Below are 17,932 nucleotides of genomic sequence, written 5' to 3'. Positions count from 1 at the left end.
ATTATATACCATTTCCATCTATTTTCATTCAAACTTGATTACCTGAATTTATTTATGACTATTTATAATTTATAAATTTAAGTTCCAAGAACTAGGTCTTAAGAATTCATACTAAATTGTAATGACCTAACATTATCATTTTATTTGCACTTTCAACTAGAAGTATTCAAGTACATATTTCACTGGTTATATTATAGCTATAGTTACTAGGACACACAAAATCTATCTAACAAAAAATCTATTCAAGACTACCTGTGGAAACAAGACAAAGAATAGAAGACAGTGACATAGTCTTCTTCCACATCAGGATGGGAAAACATTTAGCAAAATGCCATAATTTTTACCTATTTCAGTAAAGCTAAAATAAAAATAGAATCTCAAAGAATTCCAAAAAGAGACTAAACAGTATTTGCAGCAATATCTCAGTAGATCATAATGTATTAGGTCAGTAAACATGAAATGTCTGATTTCAAATCAAAAGTTTAATGTATTATATCTCAAGCAAGAAGCAGTACAATTAATCAAAGTATGCACCTAAACTATCAATACAGTTTTGCCATCTCAATGGTAGCTTGTTGATGCCAGTAGTGAAGAAGCCTGGAGAGTGAGTGGTGATGAAATTCCAAAAGGTATTCAAAGCCTGGAAGAAGCGGCAGTCAGTTGGTGCAAGGTCTGGTGAATATGATGGATGACAGAGTTTCCAAGTCCTGCTACTGTAGTTTGAGCAGTGTTTTCTTTTCTTTTCTTTTTTTTTTGAGACAGAGTCTCACTTTGTTGCCCAGGCTAGAGTGAGTGCCATGGTGTCAGCCTAGCTCACAGCAACCTCAAACTCCTGTGCTTAAGCAATCCTACTGCCTCAGCCTCCCGAGTAGCTGGGACTACAGGCATGCGCCACCATGCCCGGCTAATTTTTTCTCTATATATATTAGTTGGCCAATTAATTTCCTTCTATGTATAGTAGAGATGGGGGTCTCGCTCTTGCTCAGGCTGGTTTTGAACTCCTGACTTCAAGCAATCTGCCCACCTCGGCCTCCCAGAGTGCTAGGATTACAGGTGTGAGCCACCACGCCCGGCCTGAGCAGTGTTGTTTGCACACAACACACAAACAGCACACAAACACGCGTAGTTGAGCATTGTCTGGCAAGAGGATTGCCTGTCTCTATTGACCAATCTTGGGTGCTTAATCACAAGCATCCTCATCATTTCATCTAATTGGTTGCAGCAGACATCCGCTGTAATCCACTGACCAGGTTTCCTGAAGCTGTAGTGGATAATGCCAGCGCTGGACCACCAAACAGACATCATTAGCTTTTTCTGATGAATATTCAGTTTTGGACTGTGTTTTGGCACTTCATCTTTATCCAACCATCCTGCCAAACATTTGCAATTGTCAAAAAGAATCCATTTTTCATCACATGTAACAATATGGGGTAGAAACAGTTCACCTTTATGTCGTGACAGCAAAGAAAGGCAAGCTTCAAGAGGGTTTCTCTTCTGATGCTGGTTTAATTCACGCCGTCTATTCAGCTTCTTTACCTTGCCAATTTGTTTCAGGTGGTCCAATATTGTTGGAATAGTACGTCAAACCTTGATAATTCACATGTACGTTGAGATGGATTTGCTTCCACTACAGCTTTCAGCTCATCACTGTCCACCTCAGTCTGAGGTCACCCAGATGGCTCATTTTCAAGATTAAAATCACTAGAACAGAACTTCTCTAACCATTGACGTACTGTGCATTCATCAGCTACATCCTTCCCAAACACTTTGTTTATATTTCGAGCTGTCTATGCTGCATTGGCTCCACAACAGAAGTCATATTAAAAAAATAACAGGAATTTTTGACTTATTCGTGGTTTCACAAAAATTACTCTAAAAAATTTTTCAAATATAATCACAAGCAAAGCCATGTGTTTGAAAGAATGAGGATGTACCTTTCACAATAAAAATAAAACAAGTGTCAAAGTGAAATGTCAGAGATACCAATCGTCACAGTACTTAAGGAAACTGAACATTTTATATGTAATAACCTAATATTGTCTCACAATGTGCTGTCAATACAATCTGGGATGTGACACTGAGAGGTACTCTAGGGCAAAACTAATCTTCAACTCTCATACTGAGACATAATTCACTACTACTATTTCTCTAAATATGAGACTACCAATCTCTCTAGGTATGAGACCTACAACTACAAAGAACTTAGATCCAAATAGTGCTTTCTCTTCTTACCATAAAACTGTTCATTGTAAGTCAGTATTATGTTGATATATGTATAAAAGAAAATAATAATCTAGAAAGATTATATAGTTGGTCCAATTCTTTATTTCTTTAAAAAGTGATTAATGTAAGATTTATCTAACTCTTATAAACCTAAACTTGCATTGATTATAGAACTATCTATGTAGGTAAATTTTAATATCATACCTGATCAAATAGCAATCGTAGCTGTCTTTCAGATTCCCCTACCCATTTACTCAGACAATCAGCACCTTTCCTCATGAAAAATGCTACTCTTTTATCTCCTTGACTGCACTCATTGGCAAGTGCTCTAGCAACCAGAGTTTTTCCAGTTCCAGGTGGACCATAAAACAAACAACCTCTGTAAAATAATACATTAAATATTTTAGTACTACATGTAAAAAGTAGACTATTTAAACAAAAATTAGAAACCAATTTCATGAATTGACTTAGTCAATAAAAAATAAGACAACTGAAATACTAGTTTCATACCACAAAGCACAACTTAAAACTGCAGTTAATATTGATACTGTAAAATAAATATTTAAACCGTAAATTGAACCCTTTATTTGAAACACGTTTTATTCTTTCATCATGCTTATATAACCTTATACTTGCATATGTAATCATATAATTCAACTTTTATGGGGGAAAAATTTATGTTCTAAGGAAGAAAAAATGTAGAGAGAAAATTTGAGGAGTATGTTGTTTCTTTGCTTTGCTTTTTTTTTTGGAGACACGGTCTCACTGTTACCCAGGCTAGAGTGCAGTAGAGTCATCATACCTCACTGCAATCTCAAACTCCTGGGTGCAAGTGATCCCCCTGCTTCAGACTCCTGAGTAGCTAGGATTATAGGCACTAGCTACCATGCCTGGTTAATCTTTCTATTTTTTGTAGAGACATGGTCTCGCTCTTGCTTAGGCTGGACACAAACTCCTCGCCTCAAGCAATACTCCCACCTGGGCCTCCCAAAGTGCTACGGTTATAGACATGAGCCACCGCACCCAGCCTGCTATTTCTTTTTAAATTCACTAAATTACTTTAACTGGGTACTTACAACATTTCCTGTAAAATACTAATACCTTTCTGACTTTTTAAATTATAAAATTTAACTTAAAATTCATCAGTGTTTAACTATAATTGATTTATGGTACATTGCTTTTATAATGGAAAAGAAAAAAAGCTTACTAATTTTTAAAGATGTATTTATTTGTTTGCTTGCTTTTGAGACAGGGTTTTGCTGGATTGCAGTGGTGTGATCATAGCTCACTGTAGCCTCAACTCCTGAGTTCAAGAGATCCTCCTGTCTCAGACTTCTGAGTAGCTAGGACTATAGGCACACATCACCTATGCTTAGGTAAGTTTTTTTATTTTTTGTAGAGATGGAGTCTTGCTATGCTGCCCAGGTTAGTCTTAAACTCCTGGACTCAAATGATCATCCTACCTTGGCTTCCCAAAGCACTAGGATTACACATGTGAGTCATTGCACCTGGCTAAAAAGTTTATTTACATTGCTGTTTCCATATTGCTTGATTCAGAGAGAAAAGTTGTATAAAAAAAGGGAAAACCACTTGTACTCCTAAAACAATTGAAATAAAATAAATTTTAAAAATTAAAAAAACTATATAGCATTTCTATTATAATAATAAGCTACAATTCAGTTATATAAAAAGGGAACCAGGGACTAGGGTGTAAAAAACGAGTTAATAAAGTATGAGAACTAGAAGAAGCAATAGTAGTATAGCACAGATTTGGCTAAAATTAAAAGTATAATTAAATTACCTTGGGGGTTGAATTTTGAATTTTTCGAACACTTCTGGATAAAGTAATGGAAACACCACCATTTCTTTTAGAGCTGCAATATGATTCGACAGGCCACCAACACTATCAAATCGTACCTGTAATAGAAGTGAACGTTGACATTGTTAGATTTAGAGTCAAAATTGTTACCCCATGCCTAAACCTAACCCAGTCAACTGAGTAACAGTATCTTAGTTGTGATCTGAAGATTAAAAAAAAATTTATAAAGATTTAAGTTTCTGATTTAAAAAAAATCATTGGTTTCTGTTTTAACTTTAAAACTAAACCAAAACAAAGAAAAATATTATAATTCAAGCATAAATTTTGAAACAAGAGTACTCACTGAAGAATCTAGTTGCATTGGATCAACATCGGCAAGGCTTGCTCCGATTTTCATTCTATCTTTATAAATGCCTTTTAATTCATCTTTCCGAAAATTTAGTGGAAGGCACCTATTAAAAACACACACACCCCAATCCAAATAAACACAATCAGAAATGGAAAAGGAGGCATTACAACTGATACCACAGAAATACAAAAGATCAGAGACTGGTATGAACAACTATATGCTCATAAACTAGAAATCCTAGAGGAAATGGATGAATTCCTGAAAACATACAACCCCTGAGATTGACCCAGGAAGAAATAGAGCTCCTGAATAAACCAAAAGAGTAGTGAAATTAAATTAGTAATAAAAGAATCTCCCAACAGCAACAAAAAAGGTCACAAGCAGTTGGATTCACAGCTAAATTCTAACACATGTACAAAGAACTAGTACCAATCCTACTGAAATTATTTCAAAGCATTGAGGAGGGAATCTTCCCTAATTCATTCTACTAAGCCAGAATCACCCTGATACCAAAACCAGAAGAATGCAGCAAAATAAAACTACAGACCAGTTTCTCTGATGAACATAGGCACAAAAGTTCTCAACTAATACTAGCAAACTAAATCTAACAGCACATCAAAAGGATAATTCAATCAAGTGGGTTTTCATCCCAGGGGATGCAAGGATGGTTCAACAAACGCAAGCCAAGAAATGTGATTCACCACATAAAGAGAATTAAAAACAAAAACCATGTGATCATCTCAATAGATATAGAAAAAGCATTCAATAAAATCCAACATCACTTCACAATAAAACCCCCCAAAAAAACTTGGCATAGAAGGAGCATACCTGAAAATAACAAAAGCAATATATGACAAACCCACAGGCAACATCATACTGAATGGGGAAAAGTTGAAATCATTCCCCCTAAGAACTGGAATAAGACAAGGATGCCCACTTTCACCACTTTTATTCAACATACTACTGGAAGTCGTAGTCAGAACAGTCAGACAAGATAAAGAAAGGGCGTTCAAAAAGTCAAACTGTTTGTTTGCTTATAGTATGGTCTTAAACTTAGAAAACCCTAAGGAATCCTTCAAAAGACTCCTAGATTTGATAAATGAATTCAGCCAAGTCTCAGGTTATAAAATCAACAGCCAAAAGTCAATAGCATTTCTACACATCACCAACGACCAAGCTAAAACAAAATCAACAATTCAGGCCGGGCGCTGTGGCTCACGCCTGTAATCCTAGCTCTTGGGAGGCCGAGGCGGGCGGATTGCTCAAGGTCAGGAGTTCAAAACCAGCCTGAGCAAGAGCGAGACCCCGTCTCTACTATAAATAGAAAGAAATTAATTGGCCAACTGATATATATATATAAAATTAGCCGGGCATAGTGGCGCATGCCTGTAGTCCCAGCTACTTGGGAGGCTGAGGCAGCAGGATTGCTTGAGCCCAGGAGTTTGAGGTTGCTGTGAGCTAGGCTGACGCCACGGCACTCACTCTAGCCTGGACAACAAAGCGAGACTCTGTCTCAAAAAAAAAAAAAAAAAAAAATCAACAATTCAATCTCATTTATAAGAGCCACAAAAAAAAAAAAACCAACCACTGAACCCTAAGAATAAATATAACCATGGAGGTGAACGATCTCTGCAAGGTACAAATCACTAATGAAAGAAATCATATATGACACAAACAAATGGAAGAACATCCACTGCTTATAGATCAGAAGAATCAATATTGTCAAAATGGCTGTATCCCCCAAAGCAATCTACAGATTCAATGCAATTCCTATCAAAATACCAATGTCATTTTTCACACGATTAGAAAAAACAAATTTAAAACTCATATAGAACCAAAAAAGAGGCCAAAGAGCCAAAGCAATCCTAAGCAAAAAGAACCAAACTGGAGGCATCACATTACCTGATTTCAAATTACACTACCAAGCTATAGTAACCGAAACACATGATAGATCAGTGGAACAGAACAGGGAACCCAGAAATAAAACAACATACCTACAACCAACTGATCTTTGACAAAGCAGACAAAAACATATACTGAGGAAAAGACACACTGTTCAATAAATGGTCCTGGGAAAATTGAATAGCCATACGCAGAAGAATAAAACTGGACCCCAATCTCTCAACATATACAAAAATTAGCACAAAATGGATTAAAGGCTTAAATTTAAGACCTAAAACTATAAAAATCTTAGACAAAAATCTAGCAAAAACTCTTCTGGACATTGGCCTAGGTAAAGAATTTATGACTAAGACCCCCCAAAGCAAATGCAACAAAAACAAAAATAGACAAATGGGACTTAATTTTTTTTTTTTTTTGAGACAGTCTCACTTTGTTGCCCAGGCTAGAATGAGTGCCGTGGTGTCAGCCTAGCTCATAGCAACCTCAAACTCCTGGGCTCAAGCAATCCTACTGCCTCAGCCTCCCGAGTAGCTGGGACTACAGGCATGGGCCACCATGCCTGGCTAATTTTTTCTATATATATTAGTCGGCCAATTAATTTCTTTCTATTTATAGTAGAGACGGGGTCTCGCTCTTGCTCAGGTTGGTTTCGAACTCCTGACCTCAAGCAATCTGCCCACCTCCCAGAGTGCTAGGATTATAGGCGTGAGCCACCGTGCCCGGCCAAGGGACTTAATTAAACTAAAAAGTTTCTGCACAGCAAAAGAAATAATCAAAGAGTAAATAGACAACCTACAGGATGGAAGAAAATACTCACAAACTATGTGTCCAACAAAGGACTAATATCCAGAATCCACAAGGAATTCAAACAACTCAGCAAGGGAAAAAAACCTCATTAAAAAGTAGGTAGGTTGCTCCAAGTGCAGTGGTATTTACAACTAATTGATCACAACCAGTTACAGATTCCTTTGTTCCTTTTCCACTCCCACTGCCTCATGTGACCAGCCTTAAAAAAAATTAAAAAAAAAAAGTGGGCAAATGACATGAATAGGCACTTTTTAAAAGAAGATATACAAATGTCCAGCAAACATAAAATAATGCTCAACCTGACTAATCATCAGAGAAATGCAAAATTAAAACCACAATGAGATATTACCTTACTGCAGTCAGAATGGCCATTGTGAATAGTCAAAAAACAATAGATGTCGGTGTGGATGCAGTAAAAAGGGAACACTTATATGCTGTTGGTGAGAATTAGTACAACCCCTATGGATATTAGCAAGGAGATTTCTAAAGAACTAAAAACACATCTACCATTCCATCCTGCAATCCCACCACTGGGTATGTATCCAAAGGAAAATAAATCATTATATAAAAAAGATAAACTGTACTCATATGTTTATCCCAGCACAATTCACAATTGCAAAGATAAGGAATCAACCTATGCACTCATCAACCAATAGGTTGTATGATAGACATTGGAGACTCAAAAGACAGGAGGTTGAGAAGGACTGAGGGATGAAAAATTACCCAGTGGGATACAATGTACACTATTCAAGTGATGGATACACTAAAAGCCCAGACTTCACTGCAATACAATATATGTAACAATTCAACTTGCACCCCCTAAATCTACTAAAATAATGAAACAAAACACACACCTATCAACTCATCCTCTTCCCCAAACTCCACATTAGAATATGAACATTTTTCTTAAGAATTAAAAACAAAAACATTCATAGAAGTGGGCTCATATTTTTAAAAAATAAAGAAAAAAAAAACAAAAACAATTTAAATTTAAACTGGAGCAATCTGGGTATTTCAATTTCCTCATTTTCTATACACGTCTACAATTTAAGTGTTAAAAATATTTGTATCTGATGCTTTATTATTAAAGATTCACAATCAAACAAAAATATCAAGTTTGCAAGATATCACAAGCACCATAAAATAATTCATGATGGAGAATTCAGACAGCATCAATATACATTATAATAGTTGTTTGTAACATATATAGAGCATTTACCATTTGCCAGACTCTGCTTTAGTTTTAGGTGCTTTACATGTATTAAGCCATTAAATTCTCACAACAGTCTTATGAGGCAGGTATTATTATTTTCCCTATTTTAATAGAAAACCAAGGCATAGAAAGGTTAACTGATTTCCCCAAGGTCACCCAACTAGTGAAATGGCAGGACCAGGAATCAAATGCAAGCAGTCCATTTCAAGACCTGTAACAACTCTGCTATACACACACACACACAATTATATACATACATACATATATATATAATATGTATTATATATATAACTCAGCAAAAATGGATCCACATCAACTCTCTTAAGCAAATTCCCTAACTACTTTCAAAAATAGTTATAGTAGGTTGCAAAAAATAAATACCTAGAAGAACCTGCTCATTTTATAAATGGAAAGATGAAAACTGCTTAGAGGAAGATATCTGTACCAGAATGCCTTCACGAAGAATGATTGCTACAACTAAACACAAGTAAAAGCACACAATGCTTACCACCCTAGATAGTACTTGCTAGTCCCAAACTCCACAAGGAATTTATACTGTGAAATCTAAGATGGATGGACAAGTTTTCAATTGTTGCTTCCTAAAGGGTATTTCTTAAATAATTCTTGAAAAAAATATATAACTGCATGAAGCAAAATATACAAGATTAGATGCACATTTTTATGTATGAATGCAAACAAAAATCTAAATAGTCTCAGTATACAGCTTTTAGATCCTCTAACTCATTGCTGTCCAACAGACATAAATTCAAAACCCAAATGTAATTTTAAATTTTCCATTAGCCACATTAAGGAAAAAAGGTGAAATTGATTTTAATAAGATTGCTTCTACTATAGGTGTTAGAGAAAGAAAAAAAAGAATTTTAATAATTTTATGCAAAAATTTAAATCTCAAAGACCTAACATGATAGAAGAATAGACCTCAGAATACAAAGAATGGTTGGTTTGCATGTTCCTTCAATTATGTTCCAACTGCTTTGTTAACCATTACTTTTTTTTTTGAGATAGCCTTGCATTGTTTCTTGGGCTAGAGTGCCATGGCATCAGCCTAGCTCACAGCAACCTCCAACTCCTGGGCTCAAGTGATCCTCCTGCCTCAGCCTCCAGAGTAGCTGGGACTGTAGGTGTGTATCACCATGTCCAACTAATTTTTTCTGTTTTTAGTTGCCCAGCTAATTTTCTCTATTTTTAGTAGAGATAGGGTCTCACTCTTGCTCAGGTTGGTCTTGAACTCCTGAACTCAAGTGATCTTCTTGCCCCGGCCTCTCAGAGTGCTCAGATTACAGGCCTGAGCCACCGAGTCTGGCCTGTCAAGTATTATTTCTACTCTAAAAATATTTTATTACCAGAATCCAACACTGCATTTTCATTCACCCACCTACATTTGCACAGTGAGATTAATCCTTGCTCTATCTCCTTCATATAATTATTATGAAAATCAAGTAAGTTGGTTAGTATATGTGGACTTATACTGCAAGGAGTTATGAAACAAATTAAGCCTTCTATTTTTCTTAAGAGTTCCACAATAAGAATGTAAAAACTAGTTATTTCTTCAAATCACTGTTCACCAAGCCCCATTTTGACTATATAATAGTTTGGCAAGAGATCATAACCATATGTTCCAAACTGTTATTTTGTTTCAACTGTAGATATTTTTAACAAGACACTATTCTAGTTTATACATTAACCTGTTGTGCAACTTTTTAATCAGCCAGACTATAACTATTCCCAAATTATTCTGTTTTCTCACCACTTTTTTAAAAAGATAGCTGGTAGTTTAAAAAAAAAAAAAGATAGCTGGTAGTTTAAAAAGACAACAATATGGTACTTACCTATTGATAGCTCTATTACGGCTCCTTTTTCTCCGCCTCTCAAAGTGTTGTTCGTCTTCAGAAGAGGAAGATGAAGTAGAGTCACTACTGTGGATTGCATGCCTTCGTCTAAAGTAAAGAGAAAAACTGAAATCATGAGGGAAGGCAGGAAAAAAGACCATGGTAAGACACAAGTATCAGAAATACCTAATGATCCAAAAATGTTTATCATAAAATTAATACATTTGCTGAACCACTGAAGGAAGCTTTGCTGGTTGAATCATTTTATTTTCTAATCCAAGTATACTGTCTACAAAATGGTTGCATCTTTTGAAGTGAATAAAAGACTTAAATAACTGAGAGGAAAGGAAAAAAATACAGGAGGCTACAGTAGAGCTGACCATCAAACATTCACGAAGAAAGAACATGGTCTAGACAGGGTGAAGACTTAGTCCTGATATAAATCAGTTATTATTCTCAATGAGGAAAGTGGGATAAAGAGGATACTAGAATCTTTGGGACTGCAATTTAAAAAACTATTTTCAGTATTATACATAATTTCACATTTGAAAGGAAGTCACCTATTTTGAAATCTCAAATAAATTTAATAGAAGGGCATTTTTTATGTAAAAAAAAAAAAAAAAAAAAAAGTGGGGTAGCCCAGAAAGCTTAAAAAATAGTGGCAGGCCCATCGTGGTGCCTCACGCCTGCCTATAATCCTAGCACTCTGGTAGGCCAAGACGGAAGGATTGCATAAGCCCAGGAGTTTGAGGTCGTTGTGAGCTAGGTTGACGCCATGGCACTCTAGCTGGGGCAACACAGTGAGACTGTCTCAAAAAAAAACAAATACTAGTAAATAGTGAGGAATAAGATGGCCTTTTATCATCAGCTGTAAATTCACAACTCTGCCACTTAACAGCTTTGTAAACGTAGATGAGTTACCCAACCCATGAGTTTTCTGACAAAAAAAGAAATACTATCAAATTCTTAGGCTGCTTGGTCGTATTAATATTAAATAAGATGTCAAGTGCTACATATATAAAAGAAAATTCTTATCATTTCTACCTTTAGATAGTTGCAAAAGACTAACATAAAAAACAAAATACCTGGATGGGAAAACCTTTAATCATTCTACTAGCTCAGGATCTATAACTTTTCTGAGTCAGAGTGCAATCATGGTAAATAGGTATTTCCAAAAATACAAAAGGTTCACAATATATTGCTTGCATAATCTAGGTCTAGAAACTCGTATCTAAAAACTCTGAAAACAAGTTTTTACATTCTTCATTTAGCAACATAACCTGAAATGGCATAAGGCAACTTTTAGCCTGTTTGTTCTACTTACTATGATTATTCATATGCTTCACCAGAGAATTATAAATATATTTGACTTTGCAATTCTGGCTCAAATAGCCCTAGAGTTATTAATGTTACTGCACTACATATGTTGCATGCTATCTTTGTAAATCCACCCAAAAAATATGGATTCTGAAACACAAATGCCCCAGTGGTTTTCGATAAGAGGCTGTGGAAACAGAAATAAACGAGAAAATAATATTATACCCAACCACCCACCCAAATGCACCCAAGACTATTTTTGTGCTCAGCCTGCAACTAAAGCTATCTAGTACAAGTCTGTAATTTTATATGAAAGACTAACTTATTTAACATTATCATTAATATTATAGACCAGTATATATACATAATTATATGTGAATTCACTATGTACTCACATAATACTGACTTCACAAGAAAAGGATTAACATTTATTGATTGCCTTGTGTACCAGGTGTTTGACACGTCATTTAACCTTAATTAAAACTTTGGACAAGTACATTATTAGTAACCTCATTTTATAGTTGAGGACAATGTGGCTCACAGGTTAAATAACTTGCTCAAAATATCAGAATTACTCACTGACGGTGTCAGAATTCAAACCTGTAACTGTTTATTCTAAAATTCCTAAAACAGTTACTCAAAGTACTGAAAAAAAAATTCCACATTCTATATCCTACTACACTGGTAATTTCCAGTTTTTTATTTCACAAACCAGTAAAGTTATAAGCAAACAGTAACAAAATCTTGTGGACTAACATAAGGTTTCCAAGTAGAGATTATTTTTAAACATCAAAATGTAGTTATAATAGCAAATACATATACACTTAATATAGGCCAGAGACTTTCAAATGCTTTACATGTATTAACTCATCTAATTCTCACAAAAGTATGAGATAGGTGCTATTATCTTCATTCTACAAATCAAAAAACCAAAGCAAAGAATGGTTAGGTAACCTGCCAAAGGTCACTAATAAAGGAAGAGCTAACCTCTGAACCTAGACAGTCCTAGTCATGGATCCAGGTTCTTAGGAATCATTCTATACTAGAGAAGGAATTGCTCTATACTAGAGAAAGGCCATTATTTCACTTTTTAAAAGATTCTTAACATACATATCCACATTCACTCATGTGTCCTCCCTATTTTACTAAAAGCCAGTGAAAAATTTAGCACCAGCAAGCACTGGACCAGCACTTTGAACCTAACGAGAGCTTCAGCTTTTTGCCAATTCTAGTTCTTTGACAACAGATAAGGAGTATTTTGAAACATTGGTAGAGCACTTGTGCTATTAAGTTACCTTGTTGTTCAAAGGGACTAGGCTTGTTGTGAAAACTGTGGTCTAGAGTAAAAGAATAAAGCGTAGACTACCGGAGGTTAGCAACCATAAAGAAGAAAGAGAATCCTGCTTATAAGCAGAATTCCTGAAGTTCCACTATGATAAGTATGCCAAGAGACACTTGGAAGATCCTGCATTGTTGTTGGAGGTTTCTTGATCACTTGCCATAGATGCTAAGAACAATGTTCAAATAATTCTTTAGGCCGAGCGCAGTGGCTCACACCTGTAATCCTAGCACTCTGGGAGGCCGAGGAGGGTGGATTGCTCAAGGTCAGGAATTTGAAACCAGCCTGAGCAAGAGCGAGACCCCGTCTCTACCATAAATAGAAAGAAATTAATTGGCCAACTAACATATATAGAAAAAAATTAGTCGGGCATGGTGGCGCATGCCTGTGGGCCCACCTATCCGGGAGGCTGAGGCAGAAGGATCACTTGAGCCCAGGAGTTTGAGGTTGCTGTGAGCTAGGCTGAAGCCACGGCACTCACTCTGCCTGGGCAACAAAGCGAGACTCTGTCTCAAAAAATAAAATAAAATAAAATAATTCTTTAGATATGTGCTTTATCTTCTTGCCTCAGTAGTTGAAGTACTATATGAACTATAAACAAAAACTGGTCTCTTCAAGAAAAAGTAAAAAGCCTATAAGCAAAATGACTATGTTAAGGATGTTAGAAGGGACGAGATCTTCATACCACCTTGGCATGAAAGTTAAAAAAAAAAACAAACTTTATAAAGGACTACATTAAAAAAGTCATAGAATAATAAGTGTTGGCAAGGATACGGAGAATTTGGAACTCTAGTAAACTGCTTATGGGAACGTAAAATGAAGTAGCCACTATGGAAAACAATTTGGAAGTTCCTCAAAACATTAAACAGTTAGTTATATGACCCAATGATTCTATTCCTAGGTACATATCCAAGAAGTGGAAACATATATGTCTACACAAAAACTTGTACACAAATTTTCATAGCAACATTATTCATAAGAGCCAAAGCGGAAACAACCTAAACATCCATCAACTGATAAATGGACAAACAAAATCTGGTATAGCCATACAATGGAATCTTATTTGGCAATAAAAAAGAATGAAGTACTAATACCTAGTAAAACATGGATGAACCTTGAAAATGCTATACTAAGTGAAAAACAGTCACAAAAGATTTTACTTTTATGAAATATTCAGAATAGACAAACCTATGACAGAAAGTATCTCAAAAATGTATTTCAATAAAGCAGTAACCACACAAAAAAAGTTTAAATATGTTATCAAAACCAATACCAAGAAGAAGGTTCAGCGAGTCAAATAACGTGACTCAGAGGATAGCTTAAATCCCTTAGTTCATACTTCAATTTAAACTTGTCAGGGCCAGAAGTGGCTCATGTCTGCAATCCTACTGCTTTGGGAGGCCAAGGAGGGAGGACTGCTTGAGGCCAGGAGTTCAAGACTTGCCTGGGTAACACAGCGAGACCTTGTCTCTACAAAAAATTTAAAAATCAGCTGGGTGTGGTGGCATATGCCTGTAATTCCAGTTACTTTGGGAGGCTGAGCCAGGAGGATCACTTGAGCCCAGGAGTTTGAGGTTATAGTAAACTATGATCAAGCCACTGAGCAATAGCCTGGGCAACAGAGCAAGACTCTCTCTCAAAAAACAAACAAAAACAACAAATTTTTAAAAAGTGTCAGAATCTCCATTAGTCTATGAAATTCAAGGGCAGGAATCCCATCTTAGTCATTTTTATATCCACTGTGCTTGACACATTACAGCATTCAAACATAAGTTAAATGGGGGCAGGGGTAGGGGTGAGGGAAGGAATCCTGCACAATGTGAGACAGTTTCCATAGGGAATGACCAGACACTATGAACCAAACATGAAAACTTAAGAACACCAAAGGAGAGAAAAAAAAATCTTACCCTCTCCAAGATACATTGGTAGGTAACTGTTGAGACACACTATACTTTTTTCCTCTCCTTTTCTGAAAATTGTACCATTTCACTATCAAAATAGAGGTCTTTAACAATATTCTAAGGGACCTACAACAATATTGACAATGTAGCCTCCATTCAAGTGTAATTAATATTGGGAAGCCCTGAGTTTATCTTTCTGATTATCCTTCTGGGCCCTGGTCATGTGACAAGGGATGATGGAACAAGAAATCTAGAATGTATACTTTTGATTCTGAAATGAAATTAAAAGACTCACGGACACAAGTACTTTTCTTATTTTTCTGAAAAGAGATTAATCATTAGCACTTACAAAGGTGCTGCCTTCCATGACCAAAACATGATGATAGTATGCAGTATGCTGCTATAAGGGAGACTTACAAGAACTGTTCAAAATAATTTGAATAGTCAAAGAAAATTAGTGTTTTCTACAATTTAAGAGAAAAAAATTATAAAATAGATACAGAAAAGGATGGCCAATGTCATGAGAGCTCTAAAAGCTTAGAACTTGGAACATGTGACAAGGTAGGAAAATGCATCTGTGTCAGTATGTGAAGAAAAGACTAAACTTTAACTTAATGTGAAGATTAAATGAAATTATGTGAAATGCTTTGCATAGAGCCAGGAATACAGTAAACACTGAATCAACGATAGCTCTATTATTAAAGTGTGGAACAATGGAATAAACTACCTTACCAAAGTAGTTACTAACAGTTCCTATTAGTGGAAGCAAAAGCAAAAACTAGTCAGTGGTACTGGGGATTAGAGTACTAGAGGCATACAGGTAAGCGCTCCCAAATATACAATTGTAGAATTCTATCCTAATACACACGATCCCAAGATTCTAGATTCCTGCCCTACAATTATGTTGTCATAAATCAATCACTATTTCAGAACCAAACCTGTTCATTCGTTTACAGTAGGGACTTCTTGGTCCTGCAGAAGATAATCTGTATCTTGGTCTTGCAGGAGAAGCTGGGCCACTATAAAATATGTTGCGTTTTCTCTGGTGACGAGGTTCTAAAAATAGAAATATATATGAGATACAGAAATATGTATGAAGATAATTTTGCTCTTCATCTAAATACTTACAAAGGTGCTGCCTTCCATGAAAGTACTAGTAAATATCTACTATAGAATATTTTGCTGTTCTTGTTTTAAATAATTTATGTCTGAAGGGTTGCTATTGAAAATATACATAACACAGACACCAACCAACCAAAATACATGCTGGCCATAAACAACCATTGTGATTGTACAGATGCATAACAGGTAATTATCAGCCCTGCATATGAATGCTCACAAGTATTAAAATATAATGTTAACATAAATCAAAAGCAGTCCTATCTACACAAACTGACAAAATAGAAAGCTGTATAATCTATCTAAAAGACAGAAAGTTTCCAAATAGCCCAATTGTTTGTTTTGCTCAAGGATAACATTTAACTTTCTTTGGAGAAATTATTTCTTACAGCTATAGGATAGGTTAAGACAACAGTCATGAATATTCAGCACAATGAAAACATGAAAAATACAAAAAAACTAAATAACAGGAAGGACAATAAAGATAAAGCTAATGTAATTATATTTTCTTCTGGAAAAAATATGGATAGCACTTACTTTCCAATGGAGCCTGATAGTAAACAGTAGCCTTTCTTTGTCTGAGATAATAGCGTTTCTGATTATCTTCTTCTCCATCTTCATCATCGTCGTCTTCATCGTCGTCATCATCATCATCATCTTCTTCATCATCGTCTTCATCTTCACCATCATCATCTTCATCTTCACCATCATCTTCATCTTCACCATCATCTTCATCTTCTTGGTCTTCACCTTCTTCAGATGATTCTACAATTAAGAAATACTTCCAGAAGTTTACTCAGCAAAATGTTAACAACCTTTAACATGGGGGAGGTGGGAAAGAAGAGATCCTCTCTCCCTTTTAAATTTATCTACTCTTAGATTATTCATAGAAAGAACTTATAATTATTTTGCAACATTAAAGATTTTTTAAAACGAGGTAAAAAATTATAGAAATAAAAACTAGAAGAAGGAAAAAAAGGAAGTAGAAAAACAAGTTTGAAGGCTACAGTTAGCAAGTACCAAACTAAAGTTTATAGTGTTCCTGAGAATTTCATTAATACGATGATTACACTTAAGTTTCCAAGTTAATGTGACAAGTAGACAAATTTTAAAATCTTCTTACTTAGCTTCTGTCTTTTAAACTTAAGTTTGACTTTCCATCCAGCCCTCTGGCTGTCATCTAGTTACATGCCACATAACTCAATCTACTGATGATAATGGTAAAATACCCTCACCAAAATATTTAAAATACATTTCAGAAAACTGTTTTTCACTCAAGAAAAATTGATTTTGTTAGTAAGTCTTAAATGGAATAATAAAACTTAGCTTTAATCATCTTTTAACTAAAATAGAGGGATAAATGATATGTCATCTGTAGTAAATATACATAAAAGCAAGCCAATGTTATTTGCTTTAGAATTGATTTGTTACTTTACCAAAACAAAACATAACCATCCTTTTAAGCTCTTCTCTGCCCCCACTTTTTTCTTTTAATTAACAATCATCTGATCTGTTACAAACTACCATAAATGTCACAACTTCTAAATAAAAAGGCTATTTCCTGCTAAATAAAGTTCTTAAACCCAGAAGACAGAACAAGAGAAAAGACTAACCCACACTGCCTTCTTGATTATCAGTTGTTTCTTCATCAGTTCTTTGAATACCTTTTTGTTTTCCTCTTGTGTACATATTAAGATTGCCCTAAAAATGTTTAAATAAAAGTCATTAACATTTAGTATCTATTCATTAAAATATTTAATAGGCTCCTCCAATCTTGCTTAAAATGAAGATATTTACAGCTGTAAACTCTTACAACTCTAGCAATAACTAGTGACTGATCAAAGAAATGCTGGACAAAGTGATGAATAATTTAACCAAAAATGAATTAGGCACCATAGAAAAAGATTAAACTGAAGTTTATTAAACCATCCCCTTAATAGAAAAATATATTTACTTCTTCTGTTTCATTAAACACTCCCAAGTCTTCAAGTTCTCTCATTCGCTGTCTACGCATTTTCTTCATGTCATCCATTTTTTGAAGTACAGCTTCAGCAGTGCTTAAAAAAAATTGATATAAATATATACTAAAATTG

At 35.2% G+C, this 17,932-nt stretch overlaps 1 protein-coding gene across 2 annotated transcripts in view; it reads right to left on the bottom strand.

Moving 5' to 3' along the window:
• Window positions 1-17,932, bottom strand: part of ATAD2 (ATPase family AAA domain containing 2) — a 70,197-nt gene that overhangs the window by 35,015 nt on the left and 17,250 nt on the right. For both annotated transcript variants that reach the window (XM_012743334.2, XM_012743333.3), the window contains exons 5-12: window positions 17,794-17,896; window positions 17,453-17,540; window positions 16,377-16,604; window positions 15,659-15,776; window positions 10,164-10,271; window positions 4,386-4,494; window positions 4,025-4,140; window positions 2,428-2,602 (exon numbers count right to left, since the gene is read on the bottom strand). In XM_012743334.2, coding sequence (XP_012598788.1) covers window positions 2,428-2,602; window positions 4,025-4,140; window positions 4,386-4,494; window positions 10,164-10,271; window positions 15,659-15,776; window positions 16,377-16,604; window positions 17,453-17,540; window positions 17,794-17,896 — 1,045 coding nt within the window. The remainder of the gene's footprint in view (window positions 1-2,427; window positions 2,603-4,024; window positions 4,141-4,385; window positions 4,495-10,163; window positions 10,272-15,658; window positions 15,777-16,376; window positions 16,605-17,452; window positions 17,541-17,793; window positions 17,897-17,932) is intronic.

The sequence above is a fragment of the Microcebus murinus genome, chromosome 7 (assembly GCF_040939455.1).
Source record: "Microcebus murinus isolate Inina chromosome 7, M.murinus_Inina_mat1.0, whole genome shotgun sequence".
NCBI classification, from domain to species: domain Eukaryota; kingdom Metazoa; phylum Chordata; class Mammalia; order Primates; family Cheirogaleidae; genus Microcebus; species Microcebus murinus.
The sequence above is the reverse complement of the archived record's forward strand: the minus strand, read 5'-3'. Positions and strand labels throughout refer to the sequence as shown.